Source organism: Chanos chanos, chromosome 2, assembly GCF_902362185.1.
Source record: "Chanos chanos chromosome 2, fChaCha1.1, whole genome shotgun sequence".
NCBI classification, from domain to species: Eukaryota; Metazoa; Chordata; class Actinopteri; order Gonorynchiformes; family Chanidae; genus Chanos; species Chanos chanos.
The window spans coordinates 34,042,875-34,070,596 of NC_044496.1; the positions used below are offsets into that span (position 1 = coordinate 34,042,875).

The window sequence follows — 27,722 nt, forward strand, 5'->3', positions numbered from 1 at the left end:
ATGCAAACTCCACAAAGAAAGGACCCTGGCCACCTGACCGGGAATTGAACCCAAGACCTTCTGGCTGTGAGGCGGCAGCGCTACCCACTGCACCACCTGATCTGACACCAACAGCTTAACTCAGATCCCACTGTTCACCATTTTATCCAAATAACCCGGTCAGTTACAGCATTTATCTAGTTGTGTGCGGTTCCCGTTCAAATGCAATATAACAAACCAAGCAATGCAGACTCCAGTCTTTCTCACTGAAGTTTCTTTGTCCCGTTATCTGTAAATAATAACTTATTTATCCAATTTTCTTTAAAGAACATGTGGTTTCCTTTCAACAAAATCACTCATCATCAACAAACATGGGGTAGAGCACAAAAGACTGACTGATCTATATAGTTCTGGAAGAAACACACACAAATAAATGAATTTGAACACAAACAGATTGTTAATTAATGATGTGTTGTGAGAGACCATCCTTAGCCCATAGAAGCAGTTCTGTTAGAGGTAAACATTATTTCTATCTACAGTTTAACTTGTCAATCAGGACTCACGACAGAGGAACATGATGATGGCCTGAAAGTATTCAAGCCTCTCTATCTCTCCCTCTCTTTTTTTTGCAGTTCCTCTTTCTCTCTCTGTTTTTTTAAAGGCTCTTTTACAGTTCAGAAGGTATAAATGCAGGGAAACCATTGTGATGGTTTGGTTTCTGAATGGGCAGTTAAAGGAACGCAGTTTTTTCTTAGGTTTGCACTAGGAAAATACATCTTCAGATCTGGAGTGTATTGTTTTGCGCTGTGGTTGCTGAGTCTCCTGCATCCTCTCTGCCAATCACAGGCTTCTTCATGTCTTTAAGACCCCACCCACAGGTGTCTTCCTGCTACTGCTCCGGGAAGATGGTGCGGAAAGTTAGGTTTATGCGAGGCCCACGGTCGTGGTACTCTTTGGCCACCTGATGCTGTTGAAGATGGAGAGAAAAATAAAAGCAGTAAGTGACACATGGCAAGGAAAAGGGCATGTTCAAGCCCTGCTCCCTGGCCAGTGGCCCATGCATGTCCTTCAGTGGTGTGAGGATGGGTGTGTAACGCGTGGTGAGCACATGGAGAACATAACCTTTAACACACTGACTTAGAGGGGACAAGCTTTGGCGTTTTCAGATTTTAGAATTCTGTGGTTCACTCAGATATGTCACCAGGAGAGAGGTCACTAGGAAAAGTGTTCTACCAAAGAACAAGAAAAAACGAGAGGAAAAAAACCCAAAAAAAACCAAACAAGAAAGCTTCTGTTAAAAGTTATGCAACATTTCTCTGCAGCCACAATAAATATTTAGCGCATATTTTCAAAGCAACCTCGAGTTAAGAGACAGGCAAGCTTAAGTAAAGTGTCCCATTAAGACAGGAAATGTGACTTATTTCCAACTAATAAACGCCACCTAGGGCTTTCTGGAACATTCTCTAACTGAAATAAGACCTTGTGCTTAGACACTTTTTAAGCGTCGCCATAAAACACTCCTGACCTTTTTCCTCCTTTGTGCATTTCCAACAGGCTGCATCTCATTTCTGGGCCAGAGACACAAAGCAACCCTGCAGCACCACTCAGTGACCTCCAATAAGTTTCTAACATTGAACCGGCCAACATAATGATAATGTTGTCCTAAGCGACAGAGCACGGTTCTCTGATACCTCTAAAGTATGTGGATGCACTTGAGTTTTTTTGTGAGTGGCAATGTGTTTCATAATGTTTATCAGCAGTTTCTGCTGATAAACAGCACTTTTCATACTGAAACACAAACATCTTGTTCTCTTCACACTCTTTTCCCCACATGCACAGGCAAACACATGCATTCACGTGGATTTGTAATGCTAGAAGTGTGACAAGCCCCCAGATCATGTGCGAGATCAGAACTGATCAACTTTTTTCCAGGACCTTCTGTAGCTCTTGTGGGGCCTAGCTGAATACTTTGACCGTCACCAGACCTCTTTGGTCTCTTAGTGAGGTGTAGTGGTAAAATACGATCACAGGTATATATTTTGTTAAGTGAATGGAATGTGTGGACATACTTTTCATCTTGTGTTACACTTCTCTCACTCAAACACTGGTTTATCAACCAAGCTCTCACACACCTGCCCCACAGTTTTAGAGCGCTCTCATTATCTATGGGCACCAAGGTCAAAGGCCCTTGGCTGCATGGGTATATCTGTGCGTGTGTGAGACCTTGTTGTCAGTCTTCCACCATCAAGACTCCAGTCTTCCACCACCGAGACTCTGCCTGGGTGTCTCTAATGACCTCCTCTCTGCTTTTGCTGTATACTCTATCTTTTGTTCAATAAAGACAAAAGAGCTACCTCAAGTCATCATCGTGCCTGTTTATTATTTTTAACATTTTGAAAAACATTGATGCCCAACACTCTGCAGACCAGTTTGTCAAAAGAACATGTTCTTCACCACATATGCTCTGTCATTTCACTCCATTATCATACCTGGCCTGTTGCTCAGTATTCAAAGAAAAACCTTATCTCCAAAAAAAGAAAGAAAGAAAAAAACATTGCGTGCAGTGTGCTTCAGCAGGTAGTTTCGGCACATAATAAGCCATCACGCCTTCAGTCTGCACTGTCTTACACTCACAATCCAAGTCATACACCTCAAAACCTCTGTTCAAGGATGCAGTACATTGAGCAAGCAATTACATCTGTCCGACCACACACACAAACACAAACACAAACACACTAACACACACACACACACCCCTGGCCTAGAGGCATGCTGTTCTTCCTAAGTCATGGTTTTATTGACTTTTTTTCTAGTTAAATAGCACATATACCGTTTACAATGGCCAGGTTCTTCTTCAGGAAAACCCCATTTTAAATAAAGTTACTGCATTTCAGGTCTTGTTTGATTCTGAACAGTTTTATTAACAAAGAAAGACACTGTGTCTGGTCTGATCTGTCCAAAGAATGTGTGTTTTCTCTGATGAAGCCGACTGGTGAGCAGGGGCTACTCTCATTCCAGACACATGGAGCCTATAGAATTACACACAGCCCACATACACTGTGTCCTGACCAAACTCACACCCACTCCTAATTTAATCTCTAAAATGTAACAAAAACCGATTTCTAAAATGAGTGAAAAACGATTTTTGAAAAAACCTAATTGGAAAACCTGGGTCAGGCGGCAGACGAAAGCTGAGTGTGGTAATAACTCTCATGATGGGAGGTGATGAGCATCAGTTTGGTGCTGAAATGAACGATCTCTCATTATACTGAAACTGAGCAATGAAACTGATGGCACAGATCAGAGTTCATTTTCTCTCCGGCTCTGATCTGAAAACAGGCGTCGGCTCAAAACATCTTTAAAAAAAATATGTTTGTAACAAACCTGCTAAGTTTGGCCGATTATTATCATTGTACTGTCAAAACTATGATCATTTTCACAGTGTGCTGGCAAAGCAATGTGTAGCTGGTATGTTACTATAAGAATAAATAGAAATATAATCAAATGGTATGTGAGGAGGTGGGACTAGAGCAGCTTTAAACCTGGAAAACATGATATGAAAAGAGAAGACATTAATATGCTAGGGTCTCAGGTTTGGAGATGATCACTGGTTAACTAAACCATGCTACTTACAAGTGGGTAACTGCTTTAATCTCTACCTTAACATTATCTATTAAGGCACCTTATGATTCATGGCTCATTCAACAGACAAATATCATAGTCAGTTTCACAGTTCAAATAACACCTAACTACACATAAAACAGATCACATTTACTGCCCAAATAATGTAGCCCAGACTATGACACAACCTTAAAGACCACAATACAACCTTCAGCACAGAATAACACAACACAACCTTAAGCACAGACCACACAACAGACCATGTAACACAACCTTCAGCACAGACTAACACAGCACAACTTTCAGCACAGACCACACAACAAAACCTTCAGCAGAGACGAACAACACAACCTTCAGTATAGACCACACAACACAACCTTCAGCACAGACTAACAACACAATCTTCAGTAGAGACTAAAATATGATACTAAATATCCCAGTCTCATGGTCATTCCTGGAAGACCTGTGTGCTGTGGCCTTCTGAAAGTCCTCACATGGTCTAACTATGCTCCTGCAGAAAACCAGGGTATAAAACATGAGTGAGTGATATGAAGACAACTTCTGTCAGTACCTGCCAGTCATCCTGTGTGCATCCCTCCATCATCAACAGGGTCCCATGGGTTAAAGGGATGCGCAGCCTTGCCACGCACGTGTAGTCTCCATTCTCCTCCTGCCACACACACACACACAAACAGCGTTTGGGTACGAGCACACAGACAGAAAAGAAACAGGAAAAGTCAGCATAAAACACACACACACACACAAACAGCGTTTGGGTACGAGCACACAGACAGAAAAGAAACAGGAAAAGTCAGCATAAAACACACACACTCATGCTACTGCACAAACACAGAGAAAGCATGCAGAAACACAGGCTGAGCCCCTCAGGAAACCAGGTCCCATCAGAGTGTTAACAGTGGAGCTGACACTGTTAAATCCTCAGCAGCAATAGTTACACAAAAACAAACAAACAAATAAATGAAATCCCACATTATGACATGAAACCCCTAATATGTTAGTGGGTGTTTCATCATGAGTAAAAAAAAAAAGTAACAGTAATTGTTGTAGTTTGCTAACTAGGGGCAGACTGCACTAGAAGCACACTGCACTTGTGGAGCCCCTCACTGACTGTACTGGGCAACTAATGTATGATATTCTGTTAGTTATGAACATTACAGAGAGCACAGACTATAGCACAAAAGCTCCTTAAAAACTTAAACCAGTTCTGATGAACTCTATGTGTTTTATGTGTTGATCTTGCTGTGCTTGGATCAGGACCTAGTGTTCCCCTTGAATGAAAGTTCTACCACCCAAGATCAATGATTCAGATTGAAAACAGCTAGCTGCGTGACCAAGTAGACGTCAAAGTTCTGTAGGTGTTGGCACCGCTGCAGAGCACTCCCCGCTGAGAAGGCAGAAAAGGCAATCCATCACATCTGTAAACAATTGTGATGGGTAACAGCAGCAACTAAACAGTTGCCATAGCAACCAATCCATTAGTTCTTTGGAGCTGGTCCAGTGGTGATGCATACAGTAAAGCTGAGAGTAGCTTCAACTCACTGGGCCAGGCTGCTTGCGAAGGCTGAACACTCTGGTGTCTCCCAGGCTGAGGGAGGCAATGGTGGGCTGGGGGCCCAGTGAGGCTTCGTTGTCACTGTGCCAGGCAATGCTGTCTTTACCGTCACGGTACAAGTTACAGAGAAGCGAATTAAAAGAGTGGCCGGTGTATTGCTCTATGGCCACACGTAGCCTTGTCAAGATTGGGTGCCACTGATGACGAAACAAAGAAAAGAGACACAGACAGACAGAGTGTGAGCTTTTACACTTGTGTCAGTGCAAACAACATTTTACTAACAACAATTAAGAAAATAGATTATGTAAATTTTCACACACAAAACACCTTCGAATATTTGATCACAGATGAAGGCTCTGGAACAATCACACAGAAAACTGCACACAGTTTTTCCTAAGACTGAAGCAAAACTAATCAACTTAACATACTGTGTTGGTATTTTGACAACCAGTGCAGTCTACACAACTACACAGACTACCCACCTCCCACAGCCAAACCCACCCGTGCCAAGGTGAATAGTGATATGTTTGAGGGCAATCTAAGAGATTAGCAAAACATACCTCTGGGATGGGCTGCAGGGTAGAGTGAGAGTAGGTGTAAGGGAGCTCTCCGTACCAGCAGGTAAGTCTGGGCTCCTTGTATGCCTCTCCTGAAACACCATCATCATTACCCAAACAGACACACGGAACACACACATACTGCCTTGCCCTCTCACAACACATGGACACATACACACACACAAACCAACGAACCCAAACCAGACACTTGTGATTGGCTGATTAAGGTAATACTATTTATTCTTGATACACATACAATGGGAAAGGCTTTAAAGTGCGACCTACAGCATTTATTAAAAGCAGGAAGACGTGCTTTATCAAAAGGAGTATCCTGAGAGCCAGAAATGTTGCTAAAACCTGAAAACAACTGTCATATATCACATGTGTTTATGTATTTAAGACATGTTACACATTCAAAATACTGACAAACACTCTCAGCAACCGCACAGTAAATGTAGAGCACAACGAGACTTTCAGATACAATCCAATCTCTGATAATGTGAGTGAAGTACTGATGATGGACCAATTTGTCTAATACATGACAGTGACTAAAGATGCATCACCATGTCACTGTTAGGCCCCAGAAAATCTTATCTGCAACAAAATAAACCAAAACTATCATAACAAGGGACTGGATGGCTTGTTTCCCCTTAGAATACTAATTGAAATGTTGATGTCCCTTTTTAGGATCATATATACTAGCATACCCGAAAAGTATTTTGATATAGTAATTGCACAGTACTACACATATCTGTGCCATGTTTCGATTCAGCCCTGTTGATTACAGTAAGGACATTCCAGTGAATTGGATTAACTAGTATTACAGACTATGGTGGTACTGATTCTGGAGCTTGCAGTGCTTCATTAATAACCTACTACCAGTTATTACACAGATATGATGAAAGATAAAGTTTGAATGCTTTCTTACACCTGATCCAGAGAGTAAAAATTTTCTACTTATCTGCGTTTAATAGCCAAGATGTTCTGTGCAGTGTCCATAGAGATCAGTGTACTGCTGTACTGTTTGTCTCTGGCCTAATTTCAGTGCTCTGGGAGCAATTTTCTCATTGATGTAAGAACTAATACCCTCTGCTGTCGTTTCACAGACATACCCATCTGGCCGTAATTTGTTTTCTGCGACCATGGGAGCTCAGTGAGGAGGGTACTGAACATCCAGTCTGCATCCTCCTGCTGCAGAAACCCTGGGATGAATCTCAGCCTGCAGACACACAGAGTGAACCTGCTTACGCTGAGAGGAAGGAGCAAAGATACAGGGAAATGAGAATCTACTGTACCTTACTGTCTGGAGTAAGTACACACCTGGACACACCTGTTGGACCATGGCTTATCTCATAGTCTCCAGGCTGACTAAGAAACAGACAGAGGATCATTCAGAGGTGACAGAACAGACACAGAGCAAACATGATGTATCCGTAAAACACATAAGGCGCCTCAGAATATTTAAACAAGAGCACATGTCTGTATAAGAATATTTTGTTGGTCACCAAACTCACTCAATCACTTTTTCCGCAGGGATCTCTCTAACTGCCTGGGAAAAGTATGAAAAGAATAAAAGAAAACAAGTGAGGCAAAGGCAAGATGTAAGCCATTAACTACACACTGAACAGATCACCTCCATAAAGCAGCACTTACTGTGGCTGGTTGTTGAAACTCATATGTCTGTGGACCAGAACTCCATGTTCCAGGTGCTTGATTTGTGCCTGTTTGAGACAGCGGCATAAAGGGTTCTACCAGCAGGGCTATAGAACATGAATACTGTTATCTCTCTTGTTAGCAAAATTACCAAAACGCATCCCCCTTGTTAACCTGCCATTCCCCTATATACTCTATGGAGTAGTGTCAGTGACCATTGGGCCACCCCCCGTCAAAAAGTAACAAATCACCTACTGGTTATCAATATGGGTCACACACTGATACCTGTTGTGCGGCCTGCGAGTTTAGGCAGAGGTTTGGCCCATGTGCCCTGCACCCTGGCTCGCTGGCGTTTGTCTCCCATTTAAAATAACTGAAATCAGCAGAAACTCGTCAGTGTTGTACAGGGAATTTGCTAGTTCTGGCGACAGATTTTTTCACGAAATCTTTGAGTTTGGTGACTTGTTTATGCTGCCACCTTCAGGTACATTAAGACGTGTGTTACCTACGTTGGCCACCAGCATTGAAAATACGTTACATGAATGTGATTAACATTGTTTAACAGCCAAGAGACGCTTCGTTCTTCTAGAAGTTGAGCAGATTTAAAGTTTGAAGTAACTTTGAAATAGAGATGTCACACAGTGTTAAGTGTATCAGTGACAGACAAGCACGTTAGCAAGCTAGTTGACTATGTAATTGGACTCAAAGCGTCAAATGTTTGTTAACGTAAAACGTAGAAAGTTCGTAAATACCAAATGAGACCTAGCACCTTGGACTGCTTACTTGGAAATATCCAAATTTGTGTGTGGCAGCAAAGATACGGTGCTAGGCTACGTCTCGGTTTCAGGAGCTAAATCGGGTTCCTCTAAAATGAGTCCGCTGTTAACCGAACATCGAAATATTAGTTCCTACCACAAACATTATATACGATTCCTAAATCATGGACCTACTCATATTTTACCAGTTACAGGAAATATATCAGTATTGAAAAAATGATCGAATGTAGAATTTCTACCCTGCGGTTCCATATAATGTCTAAACATTTCAGCAGGGTTTCAGGTATTATTTTATGGGCAGGCGAGGTAAGTAACAGCCATAAATAGCACTCAGTCTAAATTCGAACGATGTGAAAACAACTACAGCAGTAGCTGCTGCAACAACCACAGCAACAACAACAACAATAACAACCATAGGATAAAAAATATCTTACAGCCATGCACATATTTGTTACAGTTCTACCTTCCAGATTTTTAATATGTGACGTGTTGATCACGTACAGACCACGTGTACGAAATTTCATGACAATCCCCTAATCTATTTTAAAATCGGGATTATTTTTTTAAATGATCAAATTTCTGTTTTTGTTTCAGTCTGTTTTGGATCTCAAAATTATTTTGCAGTTGTAGTATCTCGCACTGGTGTTTTAGTATCTTAAAACGGCGACATATCAAATCGAATTTATGACATGATTTTATAGAATGGTAAATTATTGTGCCACATACAGTTTCTCGAAATTATGTCATCACATCTAGAAACTCCGGATCATGTTCAGAGACAACATTCTGAACGTTCAGTGGCAAATTATTCTTACAATATGCGATCATGGTAACTAATGCGAATTTGTATCATGTCTGCTATAATACAGTCGCCGTCTGCTGAGAGAGTATCAGTTAGAATCAATGGTACAAAATATGTGTGAGCAGCAGTGAGAGTTGGAAAATTCGTGAAACTGAATCAAATTTCCATTGTCTTTACGCACTATCCTACAATAAACGAATCAATATTTTATTGAACTGCGCGTTGAAAAATAAACAATTATGCCATCTTTTTGCGTCAGGGAAGTTCAGATTGGGTAAGGCCCCAAGACCCCGCTGTAATATGCAAAGTTGAGTTTTTCCATTCTTCTTCCATTCTTTTTCCATTCCATTCTTCTTTCTTTCAGAGAAATTAAAACTCCAGCATTCTTTGAGTGCGTTGTGTGTAATCACAAATGTGCATTTAAAATGACTAGTAAGCCTGGTGTGTTCTGTACTTTAGCACATGCTGTTCCGCTATTGATTCTAGTATTTATAAAAGCGTTGAAAGTACAGTCAATAGGAGCTGCCTCTCCCTCTCCCTCTCCCCTTATACAAAGCACTCTTACTAAATCACAGATATGAGATGTTAGATCATAATTTTGGTTACTCGAAATTTGAATCAATTCCAAAACATTACTCCAAAATTATGAAATAACAGGTTGGAATTCAGAGGTACTGTGTCATGACTGCAAGATATTAAATCGGAACTATGTGGTATTTAACTTATAATTGTGAGATATCCAGTGGTAATTGTGATTTATCATATCACAGTTGTCAGAGGTCTCTCACACTGTAAGTTGTGAAATATCAAAACAAGATCAGAAAAAAGACAATTATTTATTTATTTTTTTTTCCACCGGTGGAAACAGGTCTCTAGAGATTTGGGTTCAAGGCAAAGTTATTCATCCTAAGGAAGTGAATCTATCGGTGAACAGGGCATAATTCCATATTAATTCTATAATTCTGTATTAAGCATTACAAGAGATATATCCAGTTAAAACTTGGTTTTGTCCTATAGCACCCCCAGTTGCTAACTGACTCCAAATGTGATAAAGTTGATAAGTCAACATTAGAACTGCCATGGTTAGTCTGTCTGATGTGTGCTGAAACCTCACTGACCAATGGGACCATGTTGTCTGTTGACCGTAGAGTCAAATCTACAACAATTACACAAAATCTTACCATTTTTATTAACTCATCTGTCATAGCATCATCTATACCAAACTTCATGTTACCTTTTTGTCAATGTCAGAAAACATCTATCAAGTTTGGTGACATTTACCCAGCGCATTTGTGTCACAGAGATGTTTAGGTCCTGTCTATATATTATGATTGCCATGTAGTACTGATATGGTTTAGAGCTCAAAAATTCTTACAAAAACCTGATGAGACACATTGATGAACCTATGATGAAGGTTAAAGAAGAGTTTATAAAAGAATGGTTTATAAAAAATTAAGTAGTGGAATATCCAATTTGTCTGAAGTAAATGTAGGTATGAGCTGAGAAATCTAGGTGAAAAAGAGTTTTGTGGAAGCCTCACAGTTCAGAAGACATGGCCTCAAAGCACAAGATATGCATTTTTTGGTCATGCAGCGCCACCCTTTGGTCAGTCAGGGCAATTTTAATAAACTGAGAGGCAGTTGGGAAAAGGAATACATCTGCCAAGTTTTACAACTCTGCCTTTTGTGTTTTAGCTCCCTATTCAGTTTTAGAGAAGAAAAACTTTAACAGAGCAAAAGTGTAGGGTTTTGGCAGCTCTGTTGTCTGAGGCCTGAAACATAAGAGAATCTGCAGACATAGAGTGCCGACATATCAATTCATACATATTTGCCTGAAGTCAGTTAATGATCAGTTACCTAAATCAGTATCTCAGCACAAAATATTAACCAAAGTCTGTGAGGGTCTTCTGAGCACTAAATGGACAGCATAGAAACTACACTGAAATGTGCACCTGAAAACATTAGCATATAAGAGATTATATACCATGTACATGAGGTCACATATTTCACCCGGGTCAGACTTCAATGACAAACCAGCTCTGACTTACGGTCAGTAGCATACAAAATACATAAAAGGTATTCTGTAGGATAACTGACTCTTAACAAAATATTGTCCAGTTCTATTTTAAAGTCATGATGTCCCAGAGGACGGGATACTAGCAGTGAAAGACATCATGCCTGAAATATGTCCTAGTATCACTCATGGCATAAAGTTTTTTGCTATTTAATCTTGTGTAGAGTTTTTATAGTACAGTTATTACTGATACAGAAAGAAGACTGTTAAAACAAAAGAACTGTTCCTGTTCTTCACCAAACTAAAACATTACTCACAGATATGCTGAAGTTTAACTAAATGACAAAGTAGACTCTGACTACTGATTTATTAAAGAAAAGCATATTTTATTAATTATGGAGAGAATAACATTGCCGTACAGTGCCAAGGAAGTACAGCAGCGTCCAGTGACGTTTAGAGAGATACAGAGAGATACAAGATTTCCCCCTGAGAATTCTGCACAAGGCACCATGGGAGCTAACCACCTGAGTGCTTCCATCGCAATGACACTGCGTCAAAACAAAAAGTCCTACAGATCTGGGAAGCTGAGATCAGACAGTGGCACCTAAAAATAAGACAATTACATAAAAATAGATATTTCAATCGTACTCTATTGCACTGTGAACTCTTTGGTCCAAAATCTGCTTTAGGCCAGGGAGTGCATTAGGTCTGTAAACCCGACTAGCAGCTGTGAAAGATCCCACTTCAGTAAACATGACAGACACATAATGCGAGATACATTGATCATACGAGCATGTAAACAATCTGCATTTAAGGCCTGTGTGCAAATAGCTTCTTTACAGACTGCTGGATTGATTAATCACAGTATGACATCAGTGCAAGACACCACAAGTACCCACCACGGAGATATTTTTTTGGTTTTTAAATATGAACATACAGAAAACAAAATGAAAAGGAAAAGGAATAAAGGCCAGCATGCAGAACTGATGGCTAAAGCATTTAAGAAGGGGCTGTATAGAAGAGGCACCCTCTTGCGTTTGTTGGAGACATACCGCACTGAACTGCAGCCACAGTACACTCCAATATCTCAAACTGTGTGAGTGGCTTTCATGTACACTATAATAATAATAATAATAATAATAAAATAAATATTTTTAAAAAAACCCTCCACCACATAACACGTCATACAAGGGCAGTGGAGACATATTGCTCTCTGCACCACCATCAGACTCGATACTATTCTGCACAGAAAGTCATATGTCCCCTGTGAGAGTCTGTGAGTACACCAGTACAGAGTGGATCACAGAGTCGTCTTCAGAACCACTTCATTCGAGATGTGTCATACTGTGTCATCTGTGCATTCCGTGATTCTAACACGTATATCAAAAAACACTAACGATACGATAACTACCCTCCCCACCCCCCCACCCCCTTGGCCTTCACTCAAACACACAGACAAACTCCAAATGAAAATCGCACACACGCATACACGTACAAAAACATAAAGGCAGTCATGGCTGTTATAGAGGTGATGGATTTTACTCTGTGAAAAAAAACAAAACAAAAAACAAAACACGAATGTGCTGGAATTTGGCTGCTTTGACTTAACCCATCCATCGTTTGCACTTTGCATCGTTTGCACTACTGAGCAAAGATTACAATCTATCTCAGCTTCCTTCGCCTGAGGTAGCCGGCACGCTGACCCTTGTTCATGCGCATGCCCAGGTAGATGACCAACTGGATAGGGGCAAGAACAGTGGTCACCCAGCCCTAGAGGAGGCAGAGAGAGGATGAGAAACGAAAAATGAAACATTAGTGAGATGCACGGTTTTTCACAGTTGTACTGACAGTTAAATGAATATTTCACAAAGGTACAAACAAAGGACAAAGTGAAGTGTTGTCTCTAAAGCGGAGCTGAATGAGGGCCTGGAGGGCACAGGGAGGATGTGAGGAATTCTCGTACCATGACAGCATGAGGGAAGTAGCCGTTGGTCTGGTCCTGCACTCCTACCGTAGTCAGTTCAGCAGCTACATAGCGGTCAGGGGTGGGCTTGTCCAGAGTGGGTTTCCTGATCTTCGTCATTTTAGTGGCCACGAAGAAAGGCAGCACGCTCTGAAGGGAAAGAAAAAGAAGAATTTTTCATTCTTCTTATTATTATATTAGTTATTAGACTGTTATCCATTAAGGGTGACTTGCACTAGTATTAAAGTAGCCGAACAGTTATGTCTAATAAGCTCATGGACTACTGTAGAAACAAACAGGTGAGAGAGAGAGAGAAGAGAGAACACTTCTCACCTGAATGATGATCCCTTTACACTTGTATTCTGCGTGGAGTCCACGGGAGAAAAAGTCAACAAATGCCTGAGTAGGAGAAATGCAAATTAATTTTTCTTTCATTCATTCATTAGTTCACTAAATTCCCACTTGTCCCACATTGGGCCGATGCAGCAGTGAGCAGAAAAGGGTTGTGAAAGAGGAGTGTCATGGACTGGGGCCCAGTGGGCCTGGATCAGGGAGGACACTTGCCTTGGTGGCAGAGTAGATAGTGAGCAGTGGGACTGGGAACATGCCACTGGCCGAGGAGATGTTCAGGATCACACCTTTAGATCTGAAAAACAGAGGAGGAGGAGTATGTAAGACTCCAGTATCACACAACGTCACACACACAAAAGAAAAAGGAAAAAAAAAAAAGGGGGGGGGGGAGCACTGGTGTCATAACAGACAGTGGCACGCTTTCTCACTCATACTCTTTCTCTCCCTCACTCACACACACACATCTCTCTACACTCTAATTATGGTCGCCTTGGGTGTTGCCATGGTACCAGCTTTCTCATGCAGTGCCCCTGCAGCTGCAGTGGTGTGCTAGAGAAAAGCAGGAGAAGTGAGGGCTGTTCCTATTAGCACAAAATTTGCCCACCTCTGTAACTGGCTAGAATAAATCATGTGGGACTCCTCAGCCAATCAGAGGGGTGCATTCGGCCATCTATTCTGGCAAGCTGCTTTTCAATTTACACAAAGAGTAGAGGAATGGGAGGGAAGGTACAGGCGAAGAGATGAGAAAACCTTTCCCAAGACATCTGTGGACCTTTTTAGGTATTGGACTTTGTTTACATTGAAATGGGTTGCGGTCACATACAAAATACTCAGGGAAAGAGGTCATTGAGTAAATGATTCAGTTTATCTCCATATGGCCACACAAACACTAGTGTAGTCATGACTACTTGACTATTCTTTAACATTGAATCCAAAACATTGTTATTATTATTTCTATTATTGCTTTTTTCTTGTTTTTGCTGCTTTCTGTGCATTAAGAGTAGTCTGTGATGTGTTTTCACCTGAGGGGAAACACCAGTAACTCACCTGTCGACCATCCTGGGCAACACAAGGCGGGTCATCTGAATGGGAGGAAAAGAAAAGTTTAGGTCAAGGGTCAGAGAATAAACTCAACACACATACATCATCCTTAATAATGCCACTCTCAAAAATATGCCCGTCTGCACACTGAGACAGACACACACAGACATTTTTTAAACCAAGGGTCAAAAGTTATGCATGGAGTTTTCATAATGTAAGCATCATTGTCAGAAATCTGCAAGCAAATCAATTCGAAGGCCAAAAGATCCTCAGCTTTACATTTAGGCAGAGAGGGTGAGAAAGAATGTGTGTGTGTGTGTGTTCGCAGGGGAGAGCGTAGGCGGTGAATACAGACTGCGTTGGTGTAGATCACCGTTGCTCTGGGAACCACAGGAGAAGAACAGGTAGATACATCAGTAAGAGTGGTTAAGCAAGAGGAAGAGAAGGAGAGATTGTTCCCATCGTACAGTGGATATCTGCAATACCCAATCTGTCACCTTGACAAACAGTTTTCTTACAGTACTCTTACTGTTAAAAACAGAAGAAAATCCTTACTTGGCACACTGAAGTGATGTTTACATTGATCATGGTGTTGATGAACTGAAATGGGAAAAATTATGAATACGAGTTCATTTTCATTAATCTAAGTAAATTGATGAATTCTGGCTATTTGTTATAAATGCAAGCCACTTTAAACAGAGATACATTCAGTTTCCGAATGAAGTTGTTCCCATGTGTTGTATCTATTCACTCACATTATTCAGATCAGGGAGGTGCAAGAAGAATTCGGGGTAAGGGTAGGAGATGCCAACATTGTTCACTGTGAAGAACAAAATTAGTGAAATTAAAGCTATTAATAAAATACAGTAATGATGATCCATGCATGTTCCACTCATGGCCAGCAGGTGGAGGATTGCATCACAAATGAGAGCCTCAGTGTGGCGTGCCAAAGCTCCGATTGACAAACATTTTCATTTGGCAGTATATAACAGCAACACACAGTCTTATGACGTAATTTATATTATCTATTTTGTAGTCTGTTTTGATCTTTCAAGCAATAAGGTAACTCGGCACCATTGTCATAATCCACTACAAACTATTGTTGGAAAAGTCCTGCAAATGTCAGGAAAAATGCATTGCTTTGTCAGTGGATGGTTCTGACACTGGAGCAACACATCATCGCTGTGTGTGTTGCAGCAGAGGTAATATGAAGAGAGTGACTGTAATATGAGGAGAGTCTGTGGTGAAAAACCCCTCACCCAGAATGCCGATTTCCAGTCCAGCCAGCCCAGCCTCAATCTTTGGATAGATATCTACTTCTCCAAAGTCAACAGCGATGGTCTTTGTCTCCACTTTATACTGACTCTCTGCAGAGGTAAAACAGATTGCCAACAATGATTAAAAACAAGGTGAGATGGTATTGTGATGTAAGGTTTTTTTCTTGCTTTTTTCTAACAATTTTACAAATATTCTGATTGAAATTCAGTTTAGATCAGTGTTGTTCGTTAAGCTAGCAGGACCACAAACTAAAATATTCATTTACAGCCATTGGCACATGTTGTTTATGATTTGCAATTCACAGAATATAACATAACACATAATTTGCACAACTAAATTTAAATTAAGAACATTTTAAATGTAGCAGGGCTCCACATCATTGTAGATTTTCTGAATTTTCTCCTGGACACCGCTGAGGGAAACTGGTGGAGGAACTTGTGCAGTAACATCTCCTGGCCAACAGGGGGAGATGTGTGCCAAAAACTTAGCTTCATGTAACACCCCCCACCCTCTTCCTCCTCGCTTGACACGCCTGCAGCAATTAGAATATAAAGCCTCATTTGTCTGAACACCGCACAAGTGAATTATGGGAAGAAAATTCTTCTGATGTGTCACTGAAGAATATCTGGTCTTGGTGCTCTGGTGGGACTGGTGGAGGAGACATTTTAGAGGGGTGGTGGGATTGGGTATGGGTGCGTGTGTGCATGTATGTGTGTGTGTGGGGGGGGGTGATCATGAGTGAAGGACATTGTTTTTTGGTACATCTCCAGTTTACTAAATACCCCTCTCTTCCCTAATATTGTGTGTGCAAGTAAGGAGACAAGATGGCCTGGCCTCATTCAGAAATAATGATGGCAGAAACAGAGAAAATACCTACTGCTGCATTCTTAGGCCAAATGAAACTCATTAGAACAAAGTGAGTGAGAGTATTGTGGTGGGAAAGCTCCGTCAAACATGGTGATTTTCAGTTCATGAGACAGGGAGGGGAGAGGGAGAGTTAGCATGTGTTACCACCACACCCTCTGTCATGCCATTGTCACTTAATTATTCAGTAGAGCTAGCTGTGCCCAGATAGCAGCCTTCCCCAGAGAGAGAGAGAGAGAGAGAGAGAGATCCATTCACACAAAACCTCAGAGTCCTCAATCCACCTTGTTCCATTCAGGAAAAAGACTTTCATAGGGTTACATTCTCCCATTCAGACAAACAGGGCAGTCTCGTGATTAAACTGGGTAGTTGAGTTAGAAACAAAGTACCATGTCATTGATGTATAAAATTTAAATTGTCATGTAAAGCCCATTTTTGACAGGTGGAGATGGTCCTGAGCGGGGAAGGTGATGGCCTAAAGGCTGCAGAGTGGTGCACAGTAGGGAGGGGAACGCATGTCAGCAGGCACCCTCATCACATCCCACACCCTGTGCTCCGAGCCCTGAACATTTCCATGACGACAGTCATCTGAAAGGATTCCAAGCTTTACTAGGGGAGAGAGAGAGCGCTAAAATAATATTTGGGGGACAGTACTACAAACATGCATGGCAGCAATAACATGTCCAGCTGGAGAGGAAGAGCAGCATGGACCATTCCTCCTGGAGGCTGAGGTGTTGTGGGATGAGATGGTCTCTCTCTCTCTCTCTCTCTCTCTCTCACACACACACACAAACACACGCCCAGGGTGGAATCACCTTTAACTTCAAGATTACTACAGACAGAAAATCCACACAAATGCTGATTCTCACATGCATATCTTCATTAAGACTTCAAAACATTGCAGTGCCTTCATTGTAACACTTGTATCACAAACAGAAATGCAGGGTGTGTGGACCATGAGGGTAGTGCAGATGTAGACAGTGAAGTTTTAGAAACAGAGGGGTGAAGATGTGGATGGTGAGGTTTTGGAAACAGAGGGGCATGGAGTGGCACCAGAGGCACTGCGTGTGGGTCTGTGACTACACAGCACTGCCATGCTGCATCAGCGGCCAGATCGTACAGCTAATGAGGCACCCCGCCTTTCAGGAGACGACTAAAAATATCCCTCCTTTCATTAACATCAGGAGGCCTGTTCATCATTCAGAGATAGGAGCTCTCTCTGAGGCGGACACACACATATACACACACTCACCCAGGGACCTGGCGACATCGTCCAGCTTCTCCTGGGAACGACTGATAAGCATCATGGAAAACCCTCGTCGAGCAAGCTGAGAGAGAAAAACATATTTATATACACAATGACATCTTCTGAAAGTGTGATGAACTGTGTCTCCTTGCAAAGTTTTAGTCAAGACAATGGACAGTGTAAAGGTCCATGTTCCCAGTCTAAAATATGTGAACAGATGACAATGCAGTGGGGAGGTGGTCACACGAGTTTTTACATATACACATCTATTGTGCGAAGTGTGACCAAAGATGGAGACAAAGATGTCCTAGTTTAACCTATTCCAACTCAGGGTTGCCACAGTTCAGCTGAGTGTTCGAAGAGTATATACCTTATGTAAGCTGCCCCTTTTTAAAAAGAGCTGATAAACACACCTGTGTAAAGTTGCTTCTGAGTGACAGTGAGCATAAAGCCACACTGTGCTTTTAGATTTGCCTGTGAGCTGCCTGCATATCTGTGTGTGTGCGCGTGTGTAAGTGAGTGTTTTTGCATGAGGAAAGAAAGTGACTCTCTTCTCCATGTAAAGCACTGCATATCCGTGTGTGTGGGGGGTGTGTGTGTAAGTGAGTGTTTTTGCATGAGGAAAGAAAGTGACTCTTCCCCACGTAAAGCACTGCATATCTGTGTGTGTGTGTGGGGGGGGGGGGGGTCTGCGGGGTGTGTGTGTGTGAGGGGGGGGTGTGAGTGAGTGTTTTTGCGTGAGGAAAGAAAGTGACTCTCTTCTCCATGTGAAGCCCTCTACGAGGTCTCCCTCCCCTGGTCTGGCAGCAAAACCTCTCGCTGTCTCTTTCTTCCGATGAGTCACTGTGCTTTCCGCGGAGAGAATGAAATAAAGAAGGAGAGGAGCCTTACCTCCTCCGCGTAGGATTTCCCAATTCCATCCGTGGCTCCCGTTACAACTGGAAACAAAGAAAGAGACAGATGGGTGAGAAAAGGAGGTCAGACAGTAAAGTTTTTTTTAAATCCTTATAAAGGAGAGATTCTGATTTCAAAATAAAGAACTAGAGCCAAGTGATTGAAAACAGAGTATCCAGCTATCCACCACAGGTTAAATAAATTTTGAGTGAACAACACTGGGGAGACATGGTTCTCTCTTTTACAAAGTCCATACATCTCACCATTACCTAAAACAGAACAAAGAAAGGGAAGCCAAGATGGAACTGTGCAGACACACACACCGGTTCGGAGGGACCACTCTGTGTGTGTGTGTGGTTAGGCATGGACAATGTGTTCCCTTCATTCCTTGGTTATCCTCACCTTGTCAACAGAGGGAGAATTATTTTTAGCTTACTGTCCATCACTCCTGCTCCCCCGCTCACAAAACACATGAGAGGATGGAGAGAAGAGGCAGAACAGCAAGTCAAGGAAGGAGAGGGGAAATAAACCAATATTAGCATCTTTGAATCTGCCCCCATTTCACCACACACACACACACACACACACACACACAGAGGGTGTGACTTGCAGTGGAGCGAGTGAGGTCTAATGAAAGATTGATAGGGGACTGTGGACATTCAGTAGAGCAGAGCTGCTGGGGAGAAAGAGAGAAAAGGAGAGAGGAGGGAGTGATGACGAGCATGGAGCAGGACAGGACGGGAGGGGTGAGCAGGGATCCTAGGGACTGCTAAAAATAGAAACAGAGAGAGAGGGAGAGAGAGGGAGAGAGAGAGAGAGAGAGAGAGAGAGAGAGAGAGACTGCAAAAAGAAAAGTCAAGGGATGAAGAAAGAGAAAAAAAAGATGGCCACATCACCGGTTATTTTCAGTCCTAACTAAAGAATGAAATGCTTGGGAGAAGGAAAAAAAAAAAAAAAAGAGAGAGAGAGGCAGGCCTGAGGAGTGCAGCCAGATGAGGGCTGATGGGCGGAGCCAGATGATGGGCAGCCTTACAGGAAGAATGTCACATAGGACTTTCAATACTCGCCATGAAGGAGAAATATTCTTGATATTTGCTCAACACAGGGCATGGCATGTACAAAGCTGAAACTGAACAATAACACAGGACATCGTGTTCCCTGCATGTCCCCTCCCCTAACCCCGCACCCACCCCCCAAAAAAACACCTAATTTCTTTAGCCATCAATAACCTGCAGCCAAAAGCACTAGATCTGACCCCAGATTTTGAAGGAACAACTTTTGTCTCAAATGAGATACCAGCCCTGGAGAAATGTCATTGAACACTGTAGACACATCCCTACCAACCAAGACACCACATCTCTCGCTCACTCTACCCCCCCCCCCCGGCCCCCCTGCCCCCCCCCCCCCCCCCCACTCAAGACATCACATCTGTCTCTCACTCTAAGAAACATTCCTCTGATATTAAAAACACCTCAACACTGTCAAAAAAAAAAATGTATAAATGCTAAGAATTGCAGATTCTACACAAACCACATTCCACTTCAACATGCATCCACATAGCTATGGCTGCTGGAGAAGACCCTGAACCATACATACGAGCACATACGCACGTACTCCAAAACCTGAGTGCACAAACACACTGATGAATTACAGAAATGTGTGTGTACATGTAGAGCACCACATCACTGCATATTTGTGAATGCTTACACCCCAGCAGCGAGGTGACAGTTTTGTGTGGAGAGGAGGAGCACTCTTTACGGCCATCATGAAACGTGATTTGGGAGAGAGACTCACACAGGACAGGGTGAAAATGGGGAAAATATTAAAAGGTAGAATGAGATGCTTCTCAGTTTACACACCTGGGGGTGTTATGAAGAGTTTAATGATTAAAAAAAAGAAAAAAAAGATTCATATCTGAATGCTCTCCTTAACAAAACAAAATGCGATTTTTATTTGAGGCCCTTTTCTCACAGAAATGTTTAAAAATATTTACAAACAAAGCCCTTCAGTATTTGAGTGTTGTCCAAAAGCACGTAGATTCCGTGGATTAGCATTTTGTGATACTTCAGCAAACCCACCCACGGTCCCATTCCCACACCACACACACCAGTGCTCTCAGCGGGAGATCTTTTCCTCCCCAGCTCACGTGAGAAGCATATTACGTCTACGCCAGTCCACAGAAAGGGGCCACGCAAGCAGGCACGTGAGCACTGCCAGACAAACCGACGCTCGCCAGGGGAAACGCACGTAAGCCGCATTCGGGGGAGGAGGGGGGGCTTATGTATGGGAACCACAATCCTTTCTTTTTTTTCAAAAAAAGAAGACTATTAGGTCTCTGTTTCAGCTGACCAGAGAGAAAATTAAAAGGCTGCATCAAGTGCGGGAGGGAGTGTGATGGAAAAAACACATCTATCTGCTGAGGTTTTCTTAGGAAAATGACAGAGTGAGAGAGGTGGTGAGCATCACATTGAGAAATATCGACATTCTCCCTGCTACACAGCCGCACTAGTCCCTCTCCTGCTCAATATTCCTCTGCTAAAAAAAGCAACAGCGTGGGTAAAAATAGACGCCTTGTCTGGATCAGGCACAGCACCAGAATACCAACAAGAAGTCGCCCCCCCTCCCTTCTCTCCCTTTCGCACTCCCTTCTCCTCCTGCAACCGCCCCCCCCCCCCTCCCCATCCCCACGCTGGGCCTCAGTCAGTGGTGCTGCATTGCCATACCCAGGCTTACAGTCTGCAGCACCCTGACTCAACGCAACAGGCAACTGTAAACTTCTGCTCTGTCCTTCACTAAGCTCAAGACCTAAAGCAAAAGCCACCCACTCATTTGTATCTTCCGCTGCAAACGTATGGCTGGTGCCAGACAGCCCTGGGTTGTGCACAAGCTTAATGGAGCTAGGCTAGTGCTGTGAGGGCTGCAGTCCTTGGGTGCACTTCTGTGTGGGCAGTTATGTAACGTGTCGCATCCCTCTCTCCTGTGAATGAACCCCTCGGTGGCAAAGCAGGGCTGCCGCAGCCACAGAATAAAGAGGAAAAAAAAACAACAAAAAAAAAAAAAAACACCCACACCCCAGCTCCCACCTCCACATGCACAGGGCTTTTCAAAATAGCAGTGCCAGTCACGTGGCTGGCAGGAAAAAAGTAAAAAAAAAGGCAGAGCCGCGACAAACTAAAAATAGTATCCATATTCGGATAAAAGTAGATGAAAAAACTAAGCCAAAGTCAGAAATAGAACCAGGAGTCATATGATCAATAGTTCTCTTTAGATGAAAAACTACCTGAGAAGAGGACAAGCCCCTGCCCCCCCCCCCCCCCCCCCCATCTCTTCATTACATCCCCTTCACACATTCCTTTACCTTTAAAAACGAAGGACATTAGAACAGGAGGTGGCTAAAAGGTCTTATTACAGATAACAGATCATTTAAAAAGATTATACCAACAGCTATAAGCAGACATGTATGGAAAAGAATTCCTAATTACTAAAACAAAAGCGAGAGAGATGGATGTGTTTATATGGTGTGTTTTGATCGAGCGATCGTATGTCTGTTTTCAGCCTTGTCCTGATGTTTCTGAGTGAGGTCCCCCCCGTCATACAGCCTGAGGGAAAAGGAAAACCCAGAGAGAGGACTCAAACACATCCCCATCAGGCCACTGTGGAGGAGACTCTCCTGTTTTCCACCTTCAATTTCCAACAACATTCCTAGAGTCTTGAGAAATGAACTTACTAGTTTCCAAACAGTCAGACATAAACTCACCATTACCCTTGATAAAAAACAAAACAAAACAAAACAAAAAAAAAAATACCCTAAATGGACACAGTTTACAAAAAAAACCAACAAATTAGAAATCTCTCAAAGCAGAATCACAAGAGAACAAATGTGATTTCCTGAGTTGTAATTTGAAGCAGACTGTACCTGTGTTTAATCTCATGTATTCAAAAATCAGACTGAAAATCATCTCTGAAAGGCACCTGCAGTGGGTCTGAGCTATTAAATCTCAAACTCTTAACAACACTGCGCCCCCCCCCCCCCAAACTAAACACTAGGAGCAACCCCTCAAGAGTGAAGAGTTAAGAGTTGCCGCCAGGAAGAGGGACCTGATGAAAGTATAGCATTATGGTGACAAAAGGTATAAATAGGACTTGCTTTTTTTTAAAAAAAAAAAAAGGGAAAAGAGCAGATGGAAGACTTCCTTTTACTAAATAAATAAATAAAGTGGCTGAGTCGTGACAGTGGAGAGAGAGAGGAGGGGGGAGAGCTCTTAGAGGGTGAACAAACAGATGCAGGAGAGAGAGATAGAGAGAGAGAGAAAGAAAGAAGGAAAGAGAGAGAGAGGATAGAGGGAGGGGTCCAGGTTCCTAGCAATAGAGATGGAGGATAGAGATAGGCTTAAAGGGGTGGAGTGGAGGGGGTGGAGAGTGAACAAGGGGTTGCAATTTACCCAGCATTCCAAGTTGCAGCACGTGTCACAGAGTGTGTCTGTCACATGAACGGCAGTGTTCTCTCTGAGGTGCCTCCACCCAACACCAGCCACTGGCTCCCTTCTCTCTCTCTCTGTCTCTGTCTCACTCTCTCTCTCACTCTCTGTCACACACACACACACACACAGCCCTTCCCCCTCCACGGCACAGCAGCCAGTCCTACTCTTTAACCATTCAGATCACACAGAGCTGGCACGTTCACTTGTATGAAGGCAGAGGTTCAGTCACAAGTCGACATTCATGCTTTTACATACACCAAGGAATAGGCTTCATTCACATGTGGCTTCCCCCCCTCCCCATTATGAATGAGGAAAACGTTGCAATTCACAAAGACCAAGGCATAGGCAAGCATCCTTGTCTCTGCCAACAGCAGCACAAACACAACCACTCCAACCAGGCTAGTACAGCATCCCTTACTGTCTTATTTAAACAATATGCTTAGTGTATAACTGAAGGAAACAACCACAATATTAATTGAAGCCTGTGAATGAAACCCCCACTGAACCGTTACCCTATTATGTAACAATGTGATTTTCACATGACATAGGAGGTGGAGTAAGAAGGATAAGGTGTATAGTATGAAGTCGGGGGGGGGGGGGGGGGGGGGCCCGGGGGGGGGGGGGGCCCGGACGACAGATTACCCTGTGGAAATATCCATTATGTCTGACATTTGGTATGTGTCCCCTGAAACTGCCTGTCTTTCAATAAACCATTGGCTTACTAAAACACAGCTGCTCACAACGATCCGCACCACCGCATGGATCACGCAATCCTGAATACAACGCCAGCACCAAAATTCTGACAGGACAACAGTCTCCTCGGTCGTGACCTGACGAACACGCGGAATCCCAGTTTAACTACATTCAATCTGTCCAAAATCGTTTTGCAAGAGGAAAATAACTATAGTCCTTTCAACAATAGCACTGGCGTTGGAAACTTAAATCAGCGGGTTGGCGGAATTTAAATATACTCCTGTACATCTCCTCCTAGTTTTGACGTTTAAAAACGGTCTTATTCACTGCAGTTGAAACCTAACCACCCAAGTCCTTGTACTCGTGCACAACCTTCAATGCCAACTATTGTTGCATTACTACAAATCAACACCAGGGGTCTCCTCTAAACCGTCAGCGCATCTCAGTGCTCCAGTGCAAGCGGAGAAACATTACACATGATATTGACAAATTCCTTGCATGCTCTTAAAAGGGGGAGGTTGGTTAGACGTGCAAGAAACATGACGGAAGCCCTCATGTTACATACAGTTTTGTATTAGTTTAGGAATGCCGTTAGAGTCAAAAGGGTTCACCCTATAGCCTGACAGCAAGAATGAACATCAGCAGAACTTGCTGGCCCGGTTATGACTTAAACGCGTGTTGCAATGTACCAACTCTGCGTTTTGCAACACCTTCATAGATGAGCACACTACGGTTTTATTCCTGGTATTCAGAAGAATGAAAAATATTACAACATTTTACCATACTGCTTTCCAAGTCTCTACAATTCTACATTACCACTTATTAACACACCAAGTTAGAAAAAGAAGAGCCCCCCTAATGCAACCCGAAGGACCTTTAAACCCAACTCAATCTGTATATTTGCTGGGCTGGGGGGGTCGTTAGGAAGAATTTAAACCGCTAGAGATTTGCCAAGGGTTAGCAGACTGCACTATTGCCCAATCTGATAAAACCTGTACATCTCGAAGTACAGGAAAAGAACGAGTTTCACCAGCCACCTGCACTGACTCACCCCCCTCACCTGCACCCGATATGTTCGGGGGATGATTCTCCTTGGATGTGAACTCAAGAGACAAGTCGAACTGGTACGATACGCTCAGTTTCTGGGAGTGGCACGGGTTCACCTCAGCCCTTATGCCAACTACAGACCTTACCAGGCAGCAAATCAAAGTGTACCGTTGACGTCTGTGAATCTAATCTAAGTGAATCTAATACCATGAGGCCGTTTTAAAGATCTAGAAGATAAGCACGCGTTTTGTCCACCGCCAAGTGCATGTTATTCAGCCAAAATCAAGTTCAAGTTTGAAAACGTGGAATGTTGAAGTGAACTGTTTGCAACGACCTGTGACATGACTTGCACGTTTAATAACTGTGGTTAGTTCCTTTTCAGAATATTAGGCTGCGAATGTTTTAAGGCTGTAACATCCGCAACATGACAGAAAGGCTGCGGCCGTCAGATCCAGGGGGTTTCGCGACACACGATTCATCTTTCGAGTGTGGCACGTGGTACTAATATCATTATGATTCATACTGGTGTTTTACACTGCGTCATGTTATGAAAATGCTCGTTCATGCTAAATGAAGGGACGGTGCGGATGGCAAAGCCAAGCAGACAGGACTGGGCTGTGTGATGGATTCACGCACTTTACGGAAAGCTTTATCATCATTCGACTAAAAGCGTGTTGTTTGTCGACAAAGGTGCGCTCTACTGCAGAGTACACTAGAAACTGGATAACTGGGTCAGACTAGGCCTCGAACATCGCTAGAGGAATGGCAAGGCATCAGTCAGAAGACTGAGAAAATATCAGAAAAACGATCACAAGTTCGAGACAACGTAAAAATAAAAATAATTTAAAAAATCTCTCAAATACAAGTCCCCTCTCCTTTTATAAGTGGAGACACTTGAGAAGAATGTTTAAGTATTTGTCTAATTAAGAGTTAGGTAATGTATTTGAGCAAAACTGATAATGTCAGTTTAATATCTTAATACCAAGCTAACTTTAAATGCGACCCTGGTCTATTGTACATCACCTGAATGTTCTGATTTTCACACCATAAGGTATGAGCTCAGAATTACGTTAGTAAAAATTTGCGCACAATCTCAGGATGTGGGTTATGGCGCAATCACTATAACTCAGGCAGTCTCTGTCATGCCTCTACACATAAAAATGGTAATGTCTCATTCAGGAGTAGGCGGTTTATTGACCGAGAGCGGTGACTGCGTCTAAGCCAGTCACACTGGTGCCAGTCATCTAATTAATAATGGTGCGCGAGCCAAACAGAAATCTGCGGTTTACCTATGGTCACGCTGAAAATGATCTGATGCGGCGATTTCAACTTTGAAATTGCTCCACAGTTTCACAAATCCATCAAGTGTATCCATTCTATCAACTCGAATCCAAGTATTGTCAAAAAACCTTCATACAGGGAACTCAGTACTGTCATGTGAAAAATCTCCTTTTGAATGAACGAAACCAACTCACCTGCCCATTTTCCCAGTTTGGGGGAGAGTAAGTCTCCGTTCCCCAACACCCATATTCGAAAACCGGAGACCAGCTTGTATACCAGCCACAGCGCTAATAAGGCCGATGTAAGTGCACCGACCCAATACACCGGTGTCTCGACCAGACGAAACATGTCCTCCATGTTAAACGACTGCCTGATAGCGTTTACTCTGCGTGGTGTCTGACCTAAAAAATGTAGGCAATATGCACTAATTTAAAGCTTCAACGTGTGAGCCCCTTTATAAGCAGGTTGTGGCATCACACCCCCACAACTCTCCCAACATACTAGTCTATCCAGATTTATGCACACACCCCCCACCTACTCTATTGCCTCCCAGCAAGCCCACATGCATTGCTCATTGGATGAAACTACTGTCCGCCAATAGAAACTTCCCATTCTTTGGTTAATGTGTGCGTCAATCACAAAGACTCTACTCTCATTCATCCGATTTTCTGTATGAAAGAGGATGAGCCAAAGCCATTCCAGGTGAGAAACGATTGGACAAACATTACAGCAACCTCCATTCGGAGATTCTCATTGGCTGTGATTCAGAACAGGTTTTTCTGTTCCAGCCAGGATTATGAAACCCCCAAACCCACGCTCTCAAGAAACTACCCCTTCTATTTTATGAATGAAGGTTTCCTTTAATAGGCTGAAACGAAACCTATTGTCCCGCCTCCATGTACGGTTTGGAAAGACGCTATTTGTTTGTAGAAATGCCTATCATATACGTTTCGGGGTGCTGTCTTCACAGTGACTCATAGGCAATAATCAAAGGCTTTTTCACGTCAAATAATATTTTAACAGTGGGTCACAAAGCCTAGCATCACGTCTATGCTATGCATATCTTGCCCCCTAAACCGGTGAAAGGAGCACGTAGATGTTGAATGCTGTCAATTGTTGAACACGCTTAAAAAGGGCTCCAATGACAGTATGAAACTACAATATCCAGACACCAACCCATAAACTCGCGAGAACAAGTCGTGACAGCTGTTTTGCCAACACGGAAGAAAGTCTGTGATTATGTAAACATGGGGGAAGGTTGTAGATGTGACATATAACACTGGAGCACTTGATAATCTGTGCGTAATGTAAATTGAGCTGGAGACTTCCAGACTTCAGTCACTCGATAACGGAGAGTTCGAACAATATATTCTCACGTTAAAAGAACGCTGTTGAAGAAACGTAGAGTCTGAAAATTTCTGGTGTATTTTTGGGTGAGCAAGTTTGACAGCTAGTGTGCTCGGCAAACACAGAATGTGCAAGCGCGTGTGTGTAGCCTATAAGACATTCCCAGTGTCGCCATGCTACCTCTGTTTTTGAGAGCACAACCTGAAACTAAACACAAATTCCAGCCAAACCCAAAATGTTACTCCCACAGTGTCTGAGACAG

The 27,722-nt window shown here is 42.7% G+C and overlaps 2 protein-coding genes across 2 annotated transcripts in view; both read right to left on the reverse strand.

The window, feature by feature from the left end:
- Positions 1-499: 499 nt before the first annotated feature.
- On the reverse strand, positions 500-8,238 carry alkbh3 (alkB homolog 3, alpha-ketoglutarate dependent dioxygenase). The gene is made up of 10 exons (XM_030766229.1): positions 8,167-8,238; positions 7,669-7,756; positions 7,384-7,451; positions 7,245-7,279; positions 7,051-7,098; positions 6,843-6,949; positions 5,734-5,822; positions 5,161-5,370; positions 4,172-4,270; positions 500-946 (listed from the first exon to the last, which is right to left on the reverse strand). Exons 2-10 carry the CDS (start codon positions 7,745-7,747, stop codon positions 869-871), a joined length of 813 nt encoding a protein of 270 aa, XP_030622089.1. The 5' UTR covers positions 7,748-7,756; positions 8,167-8,238; the 3' UTR covers positions 500-868.
- A 4,398-nt stretch (positions 8,239-12,636) lies between these two features.
- Positions 12,637-27,722, reverse strand: part of hsd17b12a (hydroxysteroid (17-beta) dehydrogenase 12a) — a 34,400-nt gene continuing 19,314 nt past the window's right edge. Inside the window, exons 2-12 of the mRNA XM_030765276.1 lie at positions 26,308-26,514; positions 18,609-18,655; positions 17,724-17,799; positions 15,589-15,696; positions 15,085-15,149; positions 14,885-14,929; positions 14,336-14,370; positions 13,502-13,583; positions 13,271-13,336; positions 12,938-13,087; positions 12,637-12,744 (exon numbers count right to left, since the gene is read on the reverse strand). Of these exons, the coding sequence (XP_030621136.1) occupies positions 12,637-12,744; positions 12,938-13,087; positions 13,271-13,336; positions 13,502-13,583; positions 14,336-14,370; positions 14,885-14,929; positions 15,085-15,149; positions 15,589-15,696; positions 17,724-17,799; positions 18,609-18,655; positions 26,308-26,514 (989 nt within the window). The remainder of the gene's footprint in view (positions 12,745-12,937; positions 13,088-13,270; positions 13,337-13,501; positions 13,584-14,335; positions 14,371-14,884; positions 14,930-15,084; positions 15,150-15,588; positions 15,697-17,723; positions 17,800-18,608; positions 18,656-26,307; positions 26,515-27,722) is intronic.